Source organism: Mandrillus leucophaeus, unplaced genomic scaffold (genome assembly GCF_000951045.1).
Source record: "Mandrillus leucophaeus isolate KB7577 unplaced genomic scaffold, Mleu.le_1.0 Scaffold71, whole genome shotgun sequence".
Taxonomy (NCBI): domain Eukaryota; kingdom Metazoa; phylum Chordata; class Mammalia; order Primates; family Cercopithecidae; genus Mandrillus; species Mandrillus leucophaeus.
The window spans coordinates 1,264,300-1,279,572 of NW_012107697.1; the positions used below are offsets into that span (position 1 = coordinate 1,264,300).

General features: G+C 42.0%; 1 protein-coding gene across 3 annotated transcripts in view; it reads left to right on the plus strand.

The window, feature by feature from the left end:
• Positions 1 to 15,273, plus strand: part of ATP5L (ATP synthase, H+ transporting, mitochondrial Fo complex, subunit G) — a 33,481-nt gene that overhangs the window by 8,073 nt on the left and 10,135 nt on the right. The window contains exon 3 of one of the 3 annotated variants that reach the window (XM_011964875.1): positions 83 to 946. The exons of 1 other annotated variant lie outside the window; for it this stretch is intronic. In XM_011964875.1, the coding sequence (XP_011820265.1) occupies positions 83 to 193 (111 nt within the window). In that variant the 3' untranslated portion in view covers positions 194 to 946. Of the gene's footprint in view, positions 1 to 82; positions 947 to 15,273 lie in introns of those variants that run through there. One more of the 3 variants, XM_011964876.1, reaches the window with a different exon arrangement.

Here is a 15,273-nt window from a genome sequence, read left to right on the forward strand (position 1 = left end):
TCCCACCCCTGCTGAGATCCCTAGAGCTATTCAGAGCCTGAAAAAAATAGTCAATAGTGCTCAGACTGGTAGCTTCAAACAGCTCACAGTTAAGGAAGCTGTGCTGAATGGTGTGGTGGCCACTGAGGTGTTGATGTGGTTTTATGTTGGAGAGATCATAGGCAAGCGTGGCATCATTGGCTATGATGTTTGAAGACCAATCTTTAACATCTGGTTATATTTGATTTATTATTTGAGTGTTGTTGGACCATGTGTGATCAGACTGCTATCTGAATAAAATAAGATTTGTCAAAACTCAGTGTTTTTTCCATCAAATACTCCATGAAAGGTCACACTTTCTCTTGATATTAAGCTGGGTTGTCTTTAAACAACTCTAAATGCACATCTGTTTAGCCCAAAATTAGAAAGGATATATGTGGCGATATTAACCTGGTACATGAATATATGGGGATAACATTTTAATTTAAAGGTTTGGAATATATATATTTAAGCTTTATTTCCAGAACAGTGAGGGTTAGGTCTTGGGAAAACTAGAATTTGCCACAGTAGGAGAAATGGTAGTACCATATGCCAGTGATAGAGATGAATCATGTCAGTGGTTAGAAAGAGTAACATTTCAACTGTTTCTCTTTGCTAAAATCACAGAAAGACCCTATTAACAATATCTATGTCTGTAAAAATGTTAGAGTACTTGTCATCTTGAATATAGCCTCCCCCAGAGAGAACAGGGTGGTATTCTAAGTATGTATCTTTCTAACATCTTTAACAGTAGGACAGAGCCCTACATTAGAAATCTGATTTTGATGTGTGTTATTCGTTTGTCTGGTTTTACTGCCTTCGCAAAAACAAAATGCCCTACAGATATTTCAACGAGGTTACAATTTAGCATCTTCCTGGGATCTAAATAGTATATTACATCCTGAAGTAAATGAAATGATTGGTATTAGTCTGTCTTCTGGAGCGATTTTATTGGGTATATAGGAGAGATTGATCATTCCTTGGCTTTTCCCAGGAATCTTAAAATCCTTAATTGACTCACTGGTACTTTCCTAAATCCACTGTTATTCCTGCAGCCACAGCAAAACATACAATACCAACTGATGATAACCAAAAGGTGGTTTCATATTTATTATAAAAGCATTATGGCTCACAATATAGTATTATTAATCCTTTAATAGTGTTGAACCTTTATCCAGTCAATCCCAAATTTACCCACTGCATTTAGAACACTGCTATTTTAGCCTAATAAACGGCACAGCTTATCTAAGTGATAGGCAAGAAAGTTCCCATAGAGACTACCACGCTGCTAAAATGTGAAGTAATGCCTAACTTACTCCTGCAATAAACAGGTGGTCAAAACTGAAACGACCTCTTTTCAAAAAGTGCTCAAAAAGACTGATATGAGAATGGCAATCAGTTTCTTTTTCATACAGTGCATGATTATTCAAATTAACCGGAAAAAAACAAGATAGGAGATCAGCTAGTACTAGTTAAAACCTACAGACACCTAGTTGATTAATGATATGTAATGTGATTGTTTATAACACCACTGTCACACCAGAAGATCCTCAAAATAAACATTTACTACTCACTTCACTGCAACTTCCTCTTTTGCCATACAGAACACCTCTGTTCTCCCCTGTGGCTAATAGTGCATGTACGGAATTTTCTTAGGTTAAAAAATAGCAGTGGGCTCCTTGAAGTGGCCACTTGACTTCACCAGGCTTGTTTCTCTTTTTTTTTGTCCTCATCAACCCCAAATGTCTTCTAACAGAACTACTGAGGCTTTCACTGAATTTGTGTGCTGCCAAGTGTTTGTCATTGGCAAACTCGGTGTTTATTGTGCACCTAAGCTCTAGGCACAATTAAAATGGCAGAAACATTCAGGAGCAAGACTGTTACCTGTTTCACAGAGTTTGATCTGGTAAGACAGGTAATTAGGCATGCAATTACTATAAGATGTGAGAAGTACTATAATGAGGGAAGGGGAAGGTATGCTTGAAAGGCTAATCCAGGGCTGGGCGCAGTGGTTCACGCCTGTAATCCCAGCACTTTGGAAGGCTGAGGTGGGCGGATCACGAGGTCAGGAGTTTGAGACCAGCCTGGCCAATATAGTGAAACCCTGTCTCTACTAAAAATACAAAAATTAGCCAGGTGTGGTGACGTGCACCTGTAGTCCCAGCTACTTGGGAGGCTGAGGCAGGAGAATCACTTGAACCCGGGAGATGGAGGTTGCAGTGAGCCAAGATCACTCCACTGCACTCCAGCCTGGGCAACAGAGTGGGACTCGTCTCAAAAAAAAAAAAAAAAAAAAGGAAGGCTAACCCAGATGAGAAGGAGGTTCAAGAGAAGTTGTCAGAGACGATAGTAACTATATAAACCAGGAAAGTAAGTTAGCCAAGAAGAATGGAGCAAGGTATGCTGGGCGGGTGAAACAATCTGTGCAAAAGCTATTGTCAGAAAAAGTGTAGTACATTGATGATCTGAGAGTGTAAGTGTGGCCAAACTGTCAGGCAGAGGAGAGCACTGAGAGGTAAAGCCAGAGATGGTGGGGACCAGATTGTATTTTATGCCTATTAAGGCTTGGACTTCTTTAAGGACAATGAATGGAAAGCCATTGAAAGATTTTGACAAGGCACAGTCCTGCCCTGAAGTAACTTGTGTGGTCTAACATCAGCAGGTAATTTCAATTCCATGTAACAAAAGCCGGAATAGAAACCTGCAAACTTGCATAGGGTTCATGTAACAGTGCATGTGGTCCTGCAATTTTCTCAGTATGTAAAAGTAGAAGTAAGTACTCATTTAGTAGTAGGCATCACGAGGAGAGAGAACATAATGGTTAAGTCAAAGCCAGTTATACGAATATTTGTCACTGTGGTCCAAAGGTTTATTCCTAAGGAAACTGCTATCTATATGTAAGTAAATGAGGCTTTTTGTTGAGGCTTTCATCATTTCAAAACTAATGTGGCCAGGCGCGGTGGCTCCCGCCTATAATCCCAGCACTTTGGGAGGCTGAGGTGGGCAGATCACGAGGTCAAGATATCAAGACCATCCTGGCCAACATGGTGAAACCCACCTCTACTAAGAATACAAAAATTAGCTGGACGTGCTGGCACATGCCTGTAGTCCCAGCTACTTGGGAAGCTGAGGCAGGAGAATCACTTGAATCTGGGAGGCGGAGGTTACAGTGAGCCGAGATGGCGCCACTGCACTCCAGCCTGGCAAAGAGCGAGACTCCATCTCAAAAAAAAAAAAAAAAAAACTAATGTGAGGCCGGATGTGGTGGCTCACGCCTATAATCCCAGCACTTTGGGCGGATCACCTGAGGTCACGAGTTGGAGACCAGCCTGACGAACATGGTGAAACCCTGTCTCTACTAAAAATACAAAATTAGCCGGGCGTCAGCACACATGCTACTGGGAGGCTGAGGCGGGAGAATCTCTTGAACCTGGGAGGCGGAGGTTGCAGTGGGCCAAGATCATGCCATTGCACTCCAGCCTGGGCAACAAGAGCAAAACTCAGTCTCAAAAAAAAAAAAACTCATGTGAAACTGTCCACATTGTACATTTCATCCCTTTTTTTTTTTTTTTTTTGAGATGGAGTCTCACTCTTGTCACCAGGCTTGAGTGCAATGGCATGATCTCAGCCCACTGCAACCTCCACCTCCCGGGTTCAAGAGATTCTCCCGCCTCAGCCTCCCAAGTAGCTGCGACTACAGGCGCGTGCCACCATGCCTGGCTAATTTTTTGTATTTTTAGTAGAGTCAGGGTTTCACCATGTTGGCCAGGATGATCTCGATCTCTTGACCTCGTGATCTGCCCGCCTCAGCCTCCCGAAGTGCTGGAAGTACAGGAGTCAGCCACTGCGCCTGGTCTCATCCTTTGTTTTATACATCTCAGCATTGTTCTTAGATTAACAGTTTCTCCTTTCTTTTCCATTCATCTCTTACATACCTAAGTATTCTACCCTGATTTCTAAGGATAGCTCAATACTTTCTTTTTAAATATTTCATATTTGTATAACACTTTACCTTTTCAAAGCACTTGCACCAGCTATCTCATTTAGCCCTCAGCTTTCCTCTGAAGCACGTGCCATAAATGATATACCATTTAACAAGAGAGGAACTAAGCAGAAAACATGAAAAAGCAGAAAATCCTTTATAAAAGACAATTTGGCTAGGATCCCAAGAGCAGTAAGTGGTGGAAACATAAGCTGGGCCAAGGTCATGATCCTGTGTTGTAGTCGGTGCCCTGACTCTACCTGTGACCAGCTTGTGGATCCTGCTTTGTATTTCCAGTTCCATTCTGTGTTATATATTCTTGGTCCTGCTTTGCCCTGCTATTAAGTTATTTAAGATTTCTTGTCTCATTAGATATCAACCTCCCTAATCTTATGTAAAGTGATAGGTAGTTTAGTAGGACTTACTGTTTTCTAATTAGTGTGGTTTTTGTTTCTACCAGGACATAAGATTCCGATCACCCTTGTGATGAATTCAGTAACAGTTCCACCAGAGGTAATCCCTTAGCAGGGAACTTACACTAGACCTGTTTACCAAACAAAAGGCCCTGATATAATAAAATACTAGCATGCAAAGCCCTTGGCAGTCTCCCTTCTGCCTCACCTTAACCTCATTAGCTACCAACCATTGTTTCAGCCACAATTTCTAACAAATCCCCGTTAAAACCTAGCTTTAAATGTCATGTTATTAGAGTGTATATCCACTGTCCCTGATTGTTGCAGTTTTCCACTAATCAGTTCATTCCTTTTTATATCTTTTTGCCTTTTTTTTTTTCTTTTTTTTGTTTTGAGACGGGAGTCTTGCTCTGTCACCCAGGCTGGAGTGCAGTGGCACAATCTTGGCTCACTGCAAGCTCCGCCTCCCGGATTCACTCCATTCTCCTGCCTCAGCCTCCCGAACAGCTGGGACTACAAGCGCCCGCCACCACGTCCGGCTAATTTTTTTGTATTTTTAGTAGAGACGGGGTTTCACCGTGTTAGCCAGGATGGTCTCGATCTCCTGACGTCGTGATCCGCCCGCCTCGGCCTCCCAAAGTGCTGGGATTACAGGCGTGAGCCACCGCACCCGGTCTATCTTTTTGTCTTTTGAGACAGGGTCTCGCTCTGTCGCCTGGTAGGAGTATAGTGGCATGATCACAGCTTACTGCAGTCTCAACCTCCCAGGCTCACTCAAGATCCTCCCATCTCAGCTTCCCAAATAGCTGGAACTACAGGCACATGCCACCACGCACAGCTATTTTTTTGTAGAGACAGGGTAGCCACATTGCCCAGGCTGGTCTCAAACTCCTAGGTTGAAGGAATCCCCCACCTTGGCCTCCCAAAGTGTTGGGATTACAAGCTTGAGCCACCTCACCTGGTCCCCTTTATTTCTTGCCAATTTTGTGTCCTGGCTCACTGTCACTTTATAACACTACTTCTATCTTGTTTGTTTGTTTGTTTTGTTTTGTTTTGTTTTTTGTTTTTTTTTTTGTTTTTTTTTGAGATGGAGTCTCGCTCTGTCGCCCGGGTTGGAGTGCAGTGGCCGGATCTCAGCTCACTGCAAGCTCCGCCTCCCGGGTTTACGCCATTCTCCTGCCTCAGCAGGAGTAGCTGGGACTACAGGCGCTCGCCACCTCGCCCAGCTAGTTTTTTGTATTTTTTAGTAGAGACGGGGCTTCACCGTGTTAGCCAGGATGGTCTCGATCTCCTGACCTCGTGATCCGCCCGTCTTGGCCTCCCAAAGTGCTGGGATTACAGGCTTGAGCCACCGCGCCAGGCCAACACTACTTCTATCTTAATTCTTGACAATTGCAATTTCAACATACACATGGGTCAGTAGTTTCCAAAGTACAGTCCCTGGACCACAGCAGCATCAGCATCACCAGGGAATTTAGAAATGAAAATTACCAGGCTTTACCCCAGAAACTAGGAGTGGGATCTTGCAATCTGTATTTTTGTTGTTGTTGTTGTGTTGTTTTGCATTTTTTTAGAGATAGTCTCACTATGTTACCTGGACTGGTCTCAAGCTCCTGAGCTCAAGCAATCTTCTTCCCTCAGCCTCCCAAGTAGCTGGGACTACAGGCATATGTCATCGCACCCAGCGCAATCTGTATTTTAATTATCTTTCCATATATAAGTCTAATGCATGCTAAAGTTTGGGAACTACTAACATAAATGATCCTTCAACCAACCTGGCCTTTTGATTCCCTAAAAACTTAACAGTTACACCTTTCACCTTCCTTAAATACTGATTCCTATCTTTTTACCAAAATTATCAACCATCTTAGTTTCAATTTCATGCATCCCTCTCTCTGACCACCTGTTATCTTCCTAGCCCATTCTGTCAAATATCTCAACTACACAAATTCAGAGTTTTCATGACCATCAATAAATTGATCCTACCATCTCCCTCACCCCCTTGATGTCAGCTTTTCCCTCCTGATACAACTTATGTTCCATGATCAATCATAAGCATTCTCTTGAATACACCTTCAACTTCCTTGCCTCTCACTCTCTTCGTTGTACTCACTTACCAAAACCAACTCCTTGGCTTAATTCAGCTTTCCACCTGCTCTGCACCTACGTAGCCAAATGAAGTTGGAGAAAACAAAGTAACTCGTCTGGCCAGGTGTGGTGGCTCACGCCTGTAATCCCAACACTTTGGGTGGATCCCTTGAGGCCAGGAGTTCGATACCAGCCTGGCCAACATGGCAAAACCCCCTCTCTACTAAAATTACAAAAATTAACTGAACATGGTGGCACACACCTGTAGTCCCAGCTACTTGGGAGGCTGAGGCATAAGAATCACTTGAACCCACAAGCTGGAGGTTGCAATTAGCCGAGATCGCACCACTGCACTCCATCCTGTTTTGGCGACAGAGTGAGACTCTGTCTCAAAAAAAAAAAAAAAAAAGGTAGTATCACTCTATATTCATGATGGTCAGAACCTTAAGAGAGCACTTAATACTACCAGCCAATCATATTATGTTTCTTCAGACCGCAATTACATCCTTCAACAGATGACCTTACTTCCTACCTGACTAAGAAAATTTAAGCAATTGGAGAACTTCCAGTTACTCCCACAACATCGTTATCTCATCTTACCACTCTCTCCACCTATACATATATATACACACACCACCTTGCCTGTACTACATGGTTCATATCACATGCTCCAAGCACACAGAAGTCACTCAGTGCAAATGTGATGAATAAAGTGAATGTATCCATTAATGAATCTATATAAATGCTTTCCCCTCTGCCTTCATTCCTGGCACTTTCTACCTAGCACATCCACTTTCAAAACCTCTTCATCACCTTTTCGGAGAGGTTTTTTCTGATTTTCCTGAACTGCTTCCCTTTACCCTCCTGTTGATGCTTCTTGTAGCACACATCATTGTACTCTAATGCTATATTTACATTTATTTCCTTACTAAACTGTAAGTTTTTTAAGGGAGATACTGTATCTAATACACCTTTGTAATACTATCCCGTCATATAATCTGGCTTCTATGTTTTTGGTTTTGTTGAAAACAGTGAAACAGCAGACTCTTCCTACTGTGTTTGGTACTGGGTTGATAAACAGCAGAGTTTAGTGGTAATTTGCCACAGAGGGAGATGCAGGCCTGGAGGAGTCACTTCCTGAAGGCCTGCAGGCTGAGACTGCTACAGAGCTGATGCCAGCTGAGTCACTCTTGCATCTCAACCTCCAACTCTGAAACAGAGATTTGGATCTCTGATTAGCCTTCTCTACTGTGCTAGCTAATGCAAAGCTACTTTTGCATATATGAGGTCTAGCAGGGGAGAACCAGGAGGTATGCAGCAGAAGATCCTTTATAAAAGACCAAGCCTGAAATCTGAAAATCCCTGAGATTCCTTAGAAATTGATCATCTTAACTCTTTCTTTGCCAAGCCTGCATTTCCTGATTTATATCCTTGTTACAGCTCAAAGAAGCATATCATATAAAGGTTTAAAGCACCACCATTTTCCTCAGAGGATTTTACATATGCAACCTATGGATGGATTTTTATAAGAACTATACCTTGGACTCTTGCATAAAGTTAGGAAGGTTATCTTCAGAGGCTCTAAGTTTTAATGCATTCCAGTGTTGTCAAATCCAAAAGCAATTAAATACTGTTGTGTGATTTTGAATTATAGCCTGCTTGTTAACATAGCTATTGTTTCCCCTAAGGACAACCTGCATTTTTACCTGATGTCATCTGACTCTGGGTCTCAAGAGAGTGGGGAACCTAATAGAACAACCGAATAAATGTAGTTCTAAGACAGTGAATTATGAGGTGATGGTGGAAGAATGGTTACCAATTTTAGTGACCTCCAGGTAGAACAATGGAAAGAAAGTCATGTGAGCCCTAGATTGGTGAAAAAAATGAAAGGAATAATGACCAAGTAAACATTAAGTCGGGGTGATGTGGAAGACAGTGTGGTGATTCCTCAAAGACCTAGAACCAGAAATACCATTGGAACCAGCAATCCTGGTACTAGGTATACACCCAAAGGAATATAAATCATTCTATTCTATTCTATAAAATATAAATCATTCTATTATACCATTATAAATGATATAAATCATTCTATTATACAATGATGTGTGCTACAGGAAGCATCAACAGGAGGGTAAAGGGAAGCAGTTCGGGAAAATCAGAAAAAAACTTCTCCAAAAAGGTGATTAAATGGTTTTGAAAGTGGATGTACTAGGTACATATAAAGATACATACATATTGCAGCACTAGTCACAATAGCAAAGACATGGAATCAACCCAAATGCCCATCAGTGATAGACTGGATAAAGAAAATGTGGTATATATACACCATGGAATACTATGCAGCCATAAAAAGGAACAAGATCATGTCCTTTGCAGGGATGTGGATGGAGCTGGAAGCCATTATCCTCAGCAAACTAACACAGGAACAGAAAATCAAACACCACATGTTCTCAAAAGTGAGACTGAACAATGACAACACATGGACACAAGGAGGGGAACAACACCCACTGGAGCCTGTCAAGGGGAGGACAGAGGGAGGGAGAGCATCAGGAAATACAGCTAATGCATGCTGGGCTTAATACCTAGGTGATGGGTTGATAGGTGCAGCAAACCACCATGCCACACATTTACCTATGTAATAACCCTGCACATCCTGCACATGTACCCTGGAACATAAAATAAAATGAAATTTTAAAAAGTCAGGGGTGATATTTTGTTCATCATAGGTTTACCTTAAACCCCTGTATAGTTTCATCTGCCTTTAGAATATGCTGGTGGAAATATGCTTTATTATCTGATACCCAAGTCACTACTGCAGCAGGGACACTAATTTCTACCTCATCCTAGGCTCCAAATTTCACCCCCACTGCACTGAGGGTAAACACTGGGCCTTGATTTGGGACCCTTGTGTTCCTTTGCTCTCCCATCACCATCCGACCCCACCCCATGCCTCATATCCACCCATCCCAGAAGGAAGCTGCCTCTAAGGACTAAGTAGTAAATCTCTCAAAGTTATCTGTGGAGAGTCCTAAGGACACAAATCAGCAACAAAATCCGTTGGGTTTTTTCCCACCTCTCTTAAAACAATCTATAGTTGCATATTTTCCTTATTTGTTCATCTCAACTTCAGCAAAAGCCTTGCAGGGTAGCAGAACCCACTCACCTAAGAAAATCTGAAACAAAATGTTACTCTCCTCACTTTTCAGTACAAAATGAAATGAAGTGGAACCATTTGCCGGAGGTGAATGAGTCAGTGGTAGAGGACTGGAATGCAGGACTTGATTCCTCGGTGTCCTAACTCTAACCACATTCCCTCTACTCTGCGACATTTAAGTTTTTTATTGGACTGTGAGGAGCAGGAGTAGGTAAGGGAGATGGTTCGCTTTTTATGTTTTTATTCAGAAACTTACATCTGAATTCTAACCCACATGTAAGACACTCCATTTCAACTTTAGCAGGAGTAAGTGAAGATTGGTAATATATAATTTGCATCAAGCCTTGGATACGGTGACTTTTCCTGGGACTTAAGCAAGACTATTTGCTATATATTGATAGAGAGGGCTCTTAGTAAAGAAGAAAATAAGGCAAATAGCTGAGGGTGTTAATACCTAACCCTAAACATTTTAAAAAGTCATCATTTAACTCCCTAGTCTCTACCCATAATGTTTCAAAATAAGTTCTCAGTTTTTAAACTTGACACCAGGAGCTTATATAGCTTTTCATATGAGAGACATTAAGAAATGTAGCTTTTAATTCAGGCTTATCTTTTTGCATCAGAGAGTATGAGGCCTTGAACAATGATGGCCATGTTCTCTTTGTTTTATCTGCTTTTACTTTAGTTATTACCAAAATATATACAGTTTTTTAAAAATCTAGGAATAGGGCCGGGCGCAGTGGCTCAAGCCTGTAATCCCAGCACTTTGGGAGGCCGAGACGGGCGGATCATGAGGTCAGGAGATCAAGACCTCCTGGCTAACACGGTGAAACCCCGTCTCTACTAAAAAATACAAAAAACTAGCCGGGCGAGGTGGCGGGCGCCTGTAGTCCTAGCTACTCAGAAGGCTGAGGCAGGAGAATGGTGTAAACCCAGGAGGCAGAGCTTGCAGTAAGCTGAGATCCGGCCACTGCACTCCAGCCTGGGCGACAGAGCGAGACTCCGTCTCAAAAAAAAAAAAAATCTAGGAATAAACAAACAAACACAATGAATGCATTATAATATATATTCAAAAACATATCAAAACAGCCTTACCCAACTGGTCTTGAAAAAGATAACCTTTGGGAAATCTTCCAGGCCAGCCATGACTGCTGGAAAGAAAATAAGCAAATGCTTACTAAAGGGCTTTCTCCAAGTGACATAGTTTTCTTAGAATTTCTAGTCTTTGGATACTGACACCTTCACCTTCATCTCAGATGATGTAGAAATTCATCTCAGAATTCAGAAACGGGTAGCTTCTAGTTCCTCTGAGAATATTCCTCAATCAACAAGTTGTCTACCTAGCTAAGGCACAGCTTCCTGGAATTAAGACTGCATAACCTAGGTTATAATTAACTCAGATTTCCTCCTCCTCTTGTACCTTGTCCATGACCTTAATCCTCACCTAGATTTTCCATCCCATCTACGGATACGAATTTGTTCTAAATTAGATCAACTGAACTCTATTCCTGTTAGCCTAAGGTAAGTTGGCACTGGCAGCTGAAAGGAATCCTAAACCAACTTTAGACTATATAGTTAGACTTTAAGCATGACTCAGAAAAAAGCTAGACATCTCAGTGGGGAGATAATATTGCTCAGTTTTATCCATTTTTCCTCAAAAAAAAAAAAAAAAACTTGGGAGGACTTTGAGAATGGTCAGTAGGATTAGAATAATGAGAGCACTTGAAGCTGTGGGAAGACTGATAGTTGATAGTGGTTTACGCCTGTAATCTCACCACTTTGGGAGGCTGAGATGGGAGGATCACTTGAGGCCAGGAGTTCACGACCAGCCTCATCAACATAGCGAGACTTCATCTGTACAGAAAATTAAAAATAAAGCTAGGTGTGCCTCATGTCTGTAATCCCAACACTTTGGGAGACTGAGGCAGGTGGATCCCTTGAGTTCAGGAGTTTGAGACCAGCCTGGGCAATATGGCAAAACCCTGTCTCTACAAAAAAAATAAATAAATAAAACCCAAAATTAGCCAGGCATGGTGGTGTGCACCTGCAGTTCCAACTCCATAAGAGGCTGAAGCTAGAGGATTGCTTGAGCCTGGGAGGTACAGGCTGCAGTGAGCCATGATCACACCACTGTTGCATGGGCAACAGAGCAAGACTCACTCTCAAAAAATAATAATAAATAAAAACTAAATTAAAAACTTAGCTTAGGGTGGTGGTGCACACCTGTAGTCCCAGCTGCTCAGAAGGCTGAGGCAGGATGATTGCTCGAGCCCAGAAGTTCATGGCTGCAGTGAGCTATAATTGTGCCACTGTACTCCAGCCTGGTGACAGAGTGAGACCTATGTCAAAGAAAAAAAAAAGAAAGAGAGAGAGAAAGAGAGAAAGAAGAAAGAAAGAAAGAAAGAAAGAAAGAAAGAAAGAAAGAAAGAAAGAAAGAAAGAAAGAGAGAGAGAGAAAGGAAGGAAGGAAAGAAAGAAAGAAAAAGAGAAAGAAAGAAAGAAAAAAAGAAAGAGAGAAAGAAAGAAAGAGAAAGAAAGAAAAAAGAAAGAAAGAAAGAAAGAAAGAAGAAAGAAAGAAAGAAAGAAAGAAAGAAAGAAAGAAAGAAAGAAAGAAAGAAAGAAAGAAAGAAAGAAAGAAAGAGAAAGAAAGAAAGGCAGGCAGGCTCAGGCTCAGTGGCTCACGCTTGTAATCCCAACACTTTGGGAGGCCGAGGCGAGCAGATCACTTGAGGTCGGGAGTTCGAGACCAGCCAACATGGTGAAACCCCATTTCTACTAAAAATACAAAAATTAGTCAGGTGTGGTGATGTACACTTGCAATCCCAGCTGAGGAAGGAGAATAGCTTGAACCCGGGAGGTGGAGGCTGCAGTGAGCCAAGACTGTGCCATAGCACTCCAGCCTGGGCAACGGAGTGAGACTCTGTCTCAAAAAAGACAAACAGTAATACTAGGCCTAGTGAATTTTTTTCAAAGTAATTTGGAGGCAAACAAAATATTTACAATTCTGGGAACTGCAGCATTGATAATACACAGAAATAAAAGGAATGATAAAATGGCAGGGGCTTTGGAATTCAGCCGCTTTCAACTTCATGGATTTAAAGTCATATTTAAATGATTATCAGTAGGTCCATTGCTACTTATCTAAAGAGCTCAAAGCCCTATCCTATATGATCTTGTTGGTTCTCACAACTTTACAAGAGATATGGGTTAGAGAGTAGAATCAAGAATTTTGCTGGTATGAAAGTTGAGATTTAAAGAAACTGTTAGGTAACTTCACTGACATGCAGTGTCTTCCGAAAAAGAGGAATGCCTTACCTATTACGTTAAAGAGAAAATAGAAACCATCCAGCATGAACTCCTTCAGTTTTCTCCCTTTCAATTCGAACCGATGTACCTTTTTTTTTTTTTTGAAACAGAGTCTCACTCTGTCATCTAGGCCAGAGTGCAGTGGCATGATCTCAGCTCACTGCCACCTCAACCTCCTGAGTCCAAGTGGTTCTCCTGTCTCAGCCTCCCAAGTAGTAGGGATTACAGGCATGTGCCACCATGCCTGGCTATTTTTAGTAGAGACAGGGTTTTCACCATGTTGGCCAGGCTGGTCTCGAACTCCTGACCTCAGGTGATCCGCCCACCTCAGCCTCCCAAAGTGCTGGGATTACAGGTGTGAGCCACCACACCTGGCCTGAACAGATCTACTTCTGATTACACCCTCTTTCTGCTGTCCCTTCCCTTCTTTCTCCTATCACAGAGGAAAACAGGACATTCTTTCCAAAACTATCCTTCTATGTTTGCTCTTGATTCTCTTCCTTTTCACTCTTCAGTAATCTCTCCCTATTTATTCCTCATTTTCATTTGTCCATTTATTTATTTGTTCAGCAAACATTTATTACATTCTTGTCATGCATCAGATTGTGCTTCTGAAATTTTAAAAGACATGTTTCCTATCTTCAAGGGGCTCACAGTCTAGTGGAAGAGATAGTAAAAGAAACAACTACAAATCATACAACTGTGACACAGTATTTAAAGATCAACAATAAAAGTCTGCACATTATGCTATGGCTGTGTATATAGCAGAGCTGGGTCTGGAGCTTAACCAAGAGGACAAGAGGGGAAAGGCCTTTTAAACAAAGATGCCTGCACCAAAGAATGATCACACAAGAGAATTCAAATAAAATTAGTTCACTAAGGCAAGAACCAAATAAAGATGTGTTTTGAAGACAAGGGGTAAGGGAGAGTTACACCAAAAAATAAAAGATCTCGAAGGTGATAAGGAACTATTAAAATACATTAAGGATGGAAGTAATATGGTCAGATTTGCATTTTAGGAAATTCAATCACATGTCAGAGGAGAAGACTGGGAACTGCCAGGGCGCGGTGGCTCACGCCTGTAACCCCAGCACTTTGGGAGGCCAAGGCGGGCAGATCACCTGAGGTTAGGAGTTCCAGACCAGCCTGGCCAACATGGTGAAACCCTGTCTCTACTAAAAATACAAAAATTAACTGGGCGTGGTGGCACATGCCTGTAGTCCCAGCTACTCTGGAGGCAGAAGCAGGAGACTCCCTCGAATCTGGGAGCTGAAGGTTGCAGTGAGCCAAGGTCACACCACTGCACCCAAGCCTGAGCGACAGAGTGAGACTCTATCTCAAAAAAAGAAAAAAATAAATAAAAGACTGGGAACTATTGCATAATCTTGAAGAGAAATGGGCAATTGGAAGTGTATGGTGGCATAATTAGAAGAGGGAATATAGGCCGGGTGCAGTGGCTCACACCTGTAATCCCAGCACTTTCAGAGGCCGAGGCAGGCAGATCACCTGAGGTCAGGAGTTCAAGACCAGCCTGGCCAACATGGTGAAACCCTGTCTCTATTAAAAATACAAAAATTAGCCAGGTGTAGTATCACGTGCCTGTAGTCCCAGCTCCTCGGGAGGCTGAGGCAGGAGAATCCCTTGAACCCGGGAGGCAGAGGTTGCAGTGAGCGGAGGTCCTGCCACTGTACTCCAGCCTGGGCATCACAGCAAGACTCTGTCTCAAAAAAAAAAAAAAAAAAAAGAAGAGGGAATATAGAAAGAGGCAAATTTCAGTGTAAAGAGGAATTTGATTTAAGGACATACAAATGAAGATGCCTTACATAGTATTGGTTATATGTGTCTGAAATTCAAGAGTGGTTAGTGCTGGAGATGTAAATTTAGAAGTGATAAGCATCTTGAGTATAGGTGAGATTGCTTAGGAGAGTAGGTAAGCTCCATAAGGGAAAGCCAGGCATTTTTGTAGGTTTTGCCTATTGCTATATCCTCATCGCCTAGAAATGTGCCTGGCACATAGTAAGCACTCAATATTTGAATGAATGAATGGAATAGTGAAAAAAAAGGAGAGTTAAGAACATGACTCTGAGAAACATGACCTTTTAGGGTTAAACAAGAAAAGAAGCCCAGGAAGGCGTTTGAGATGGAAAGGTTAGAGAGGTAGGAGGAAAGCAGGAGAGAGTGAGGTCCCAGAAACCAAGGGAGGAGAGCTCCTAGAAGATCAACAATGCTGCAAACAGATCAAATACAATAAGACCTAAAAAGTGTTCCTTAGCCAGGCACAAGGACATGCACCTGTAGTTTCAGCTACTCAGG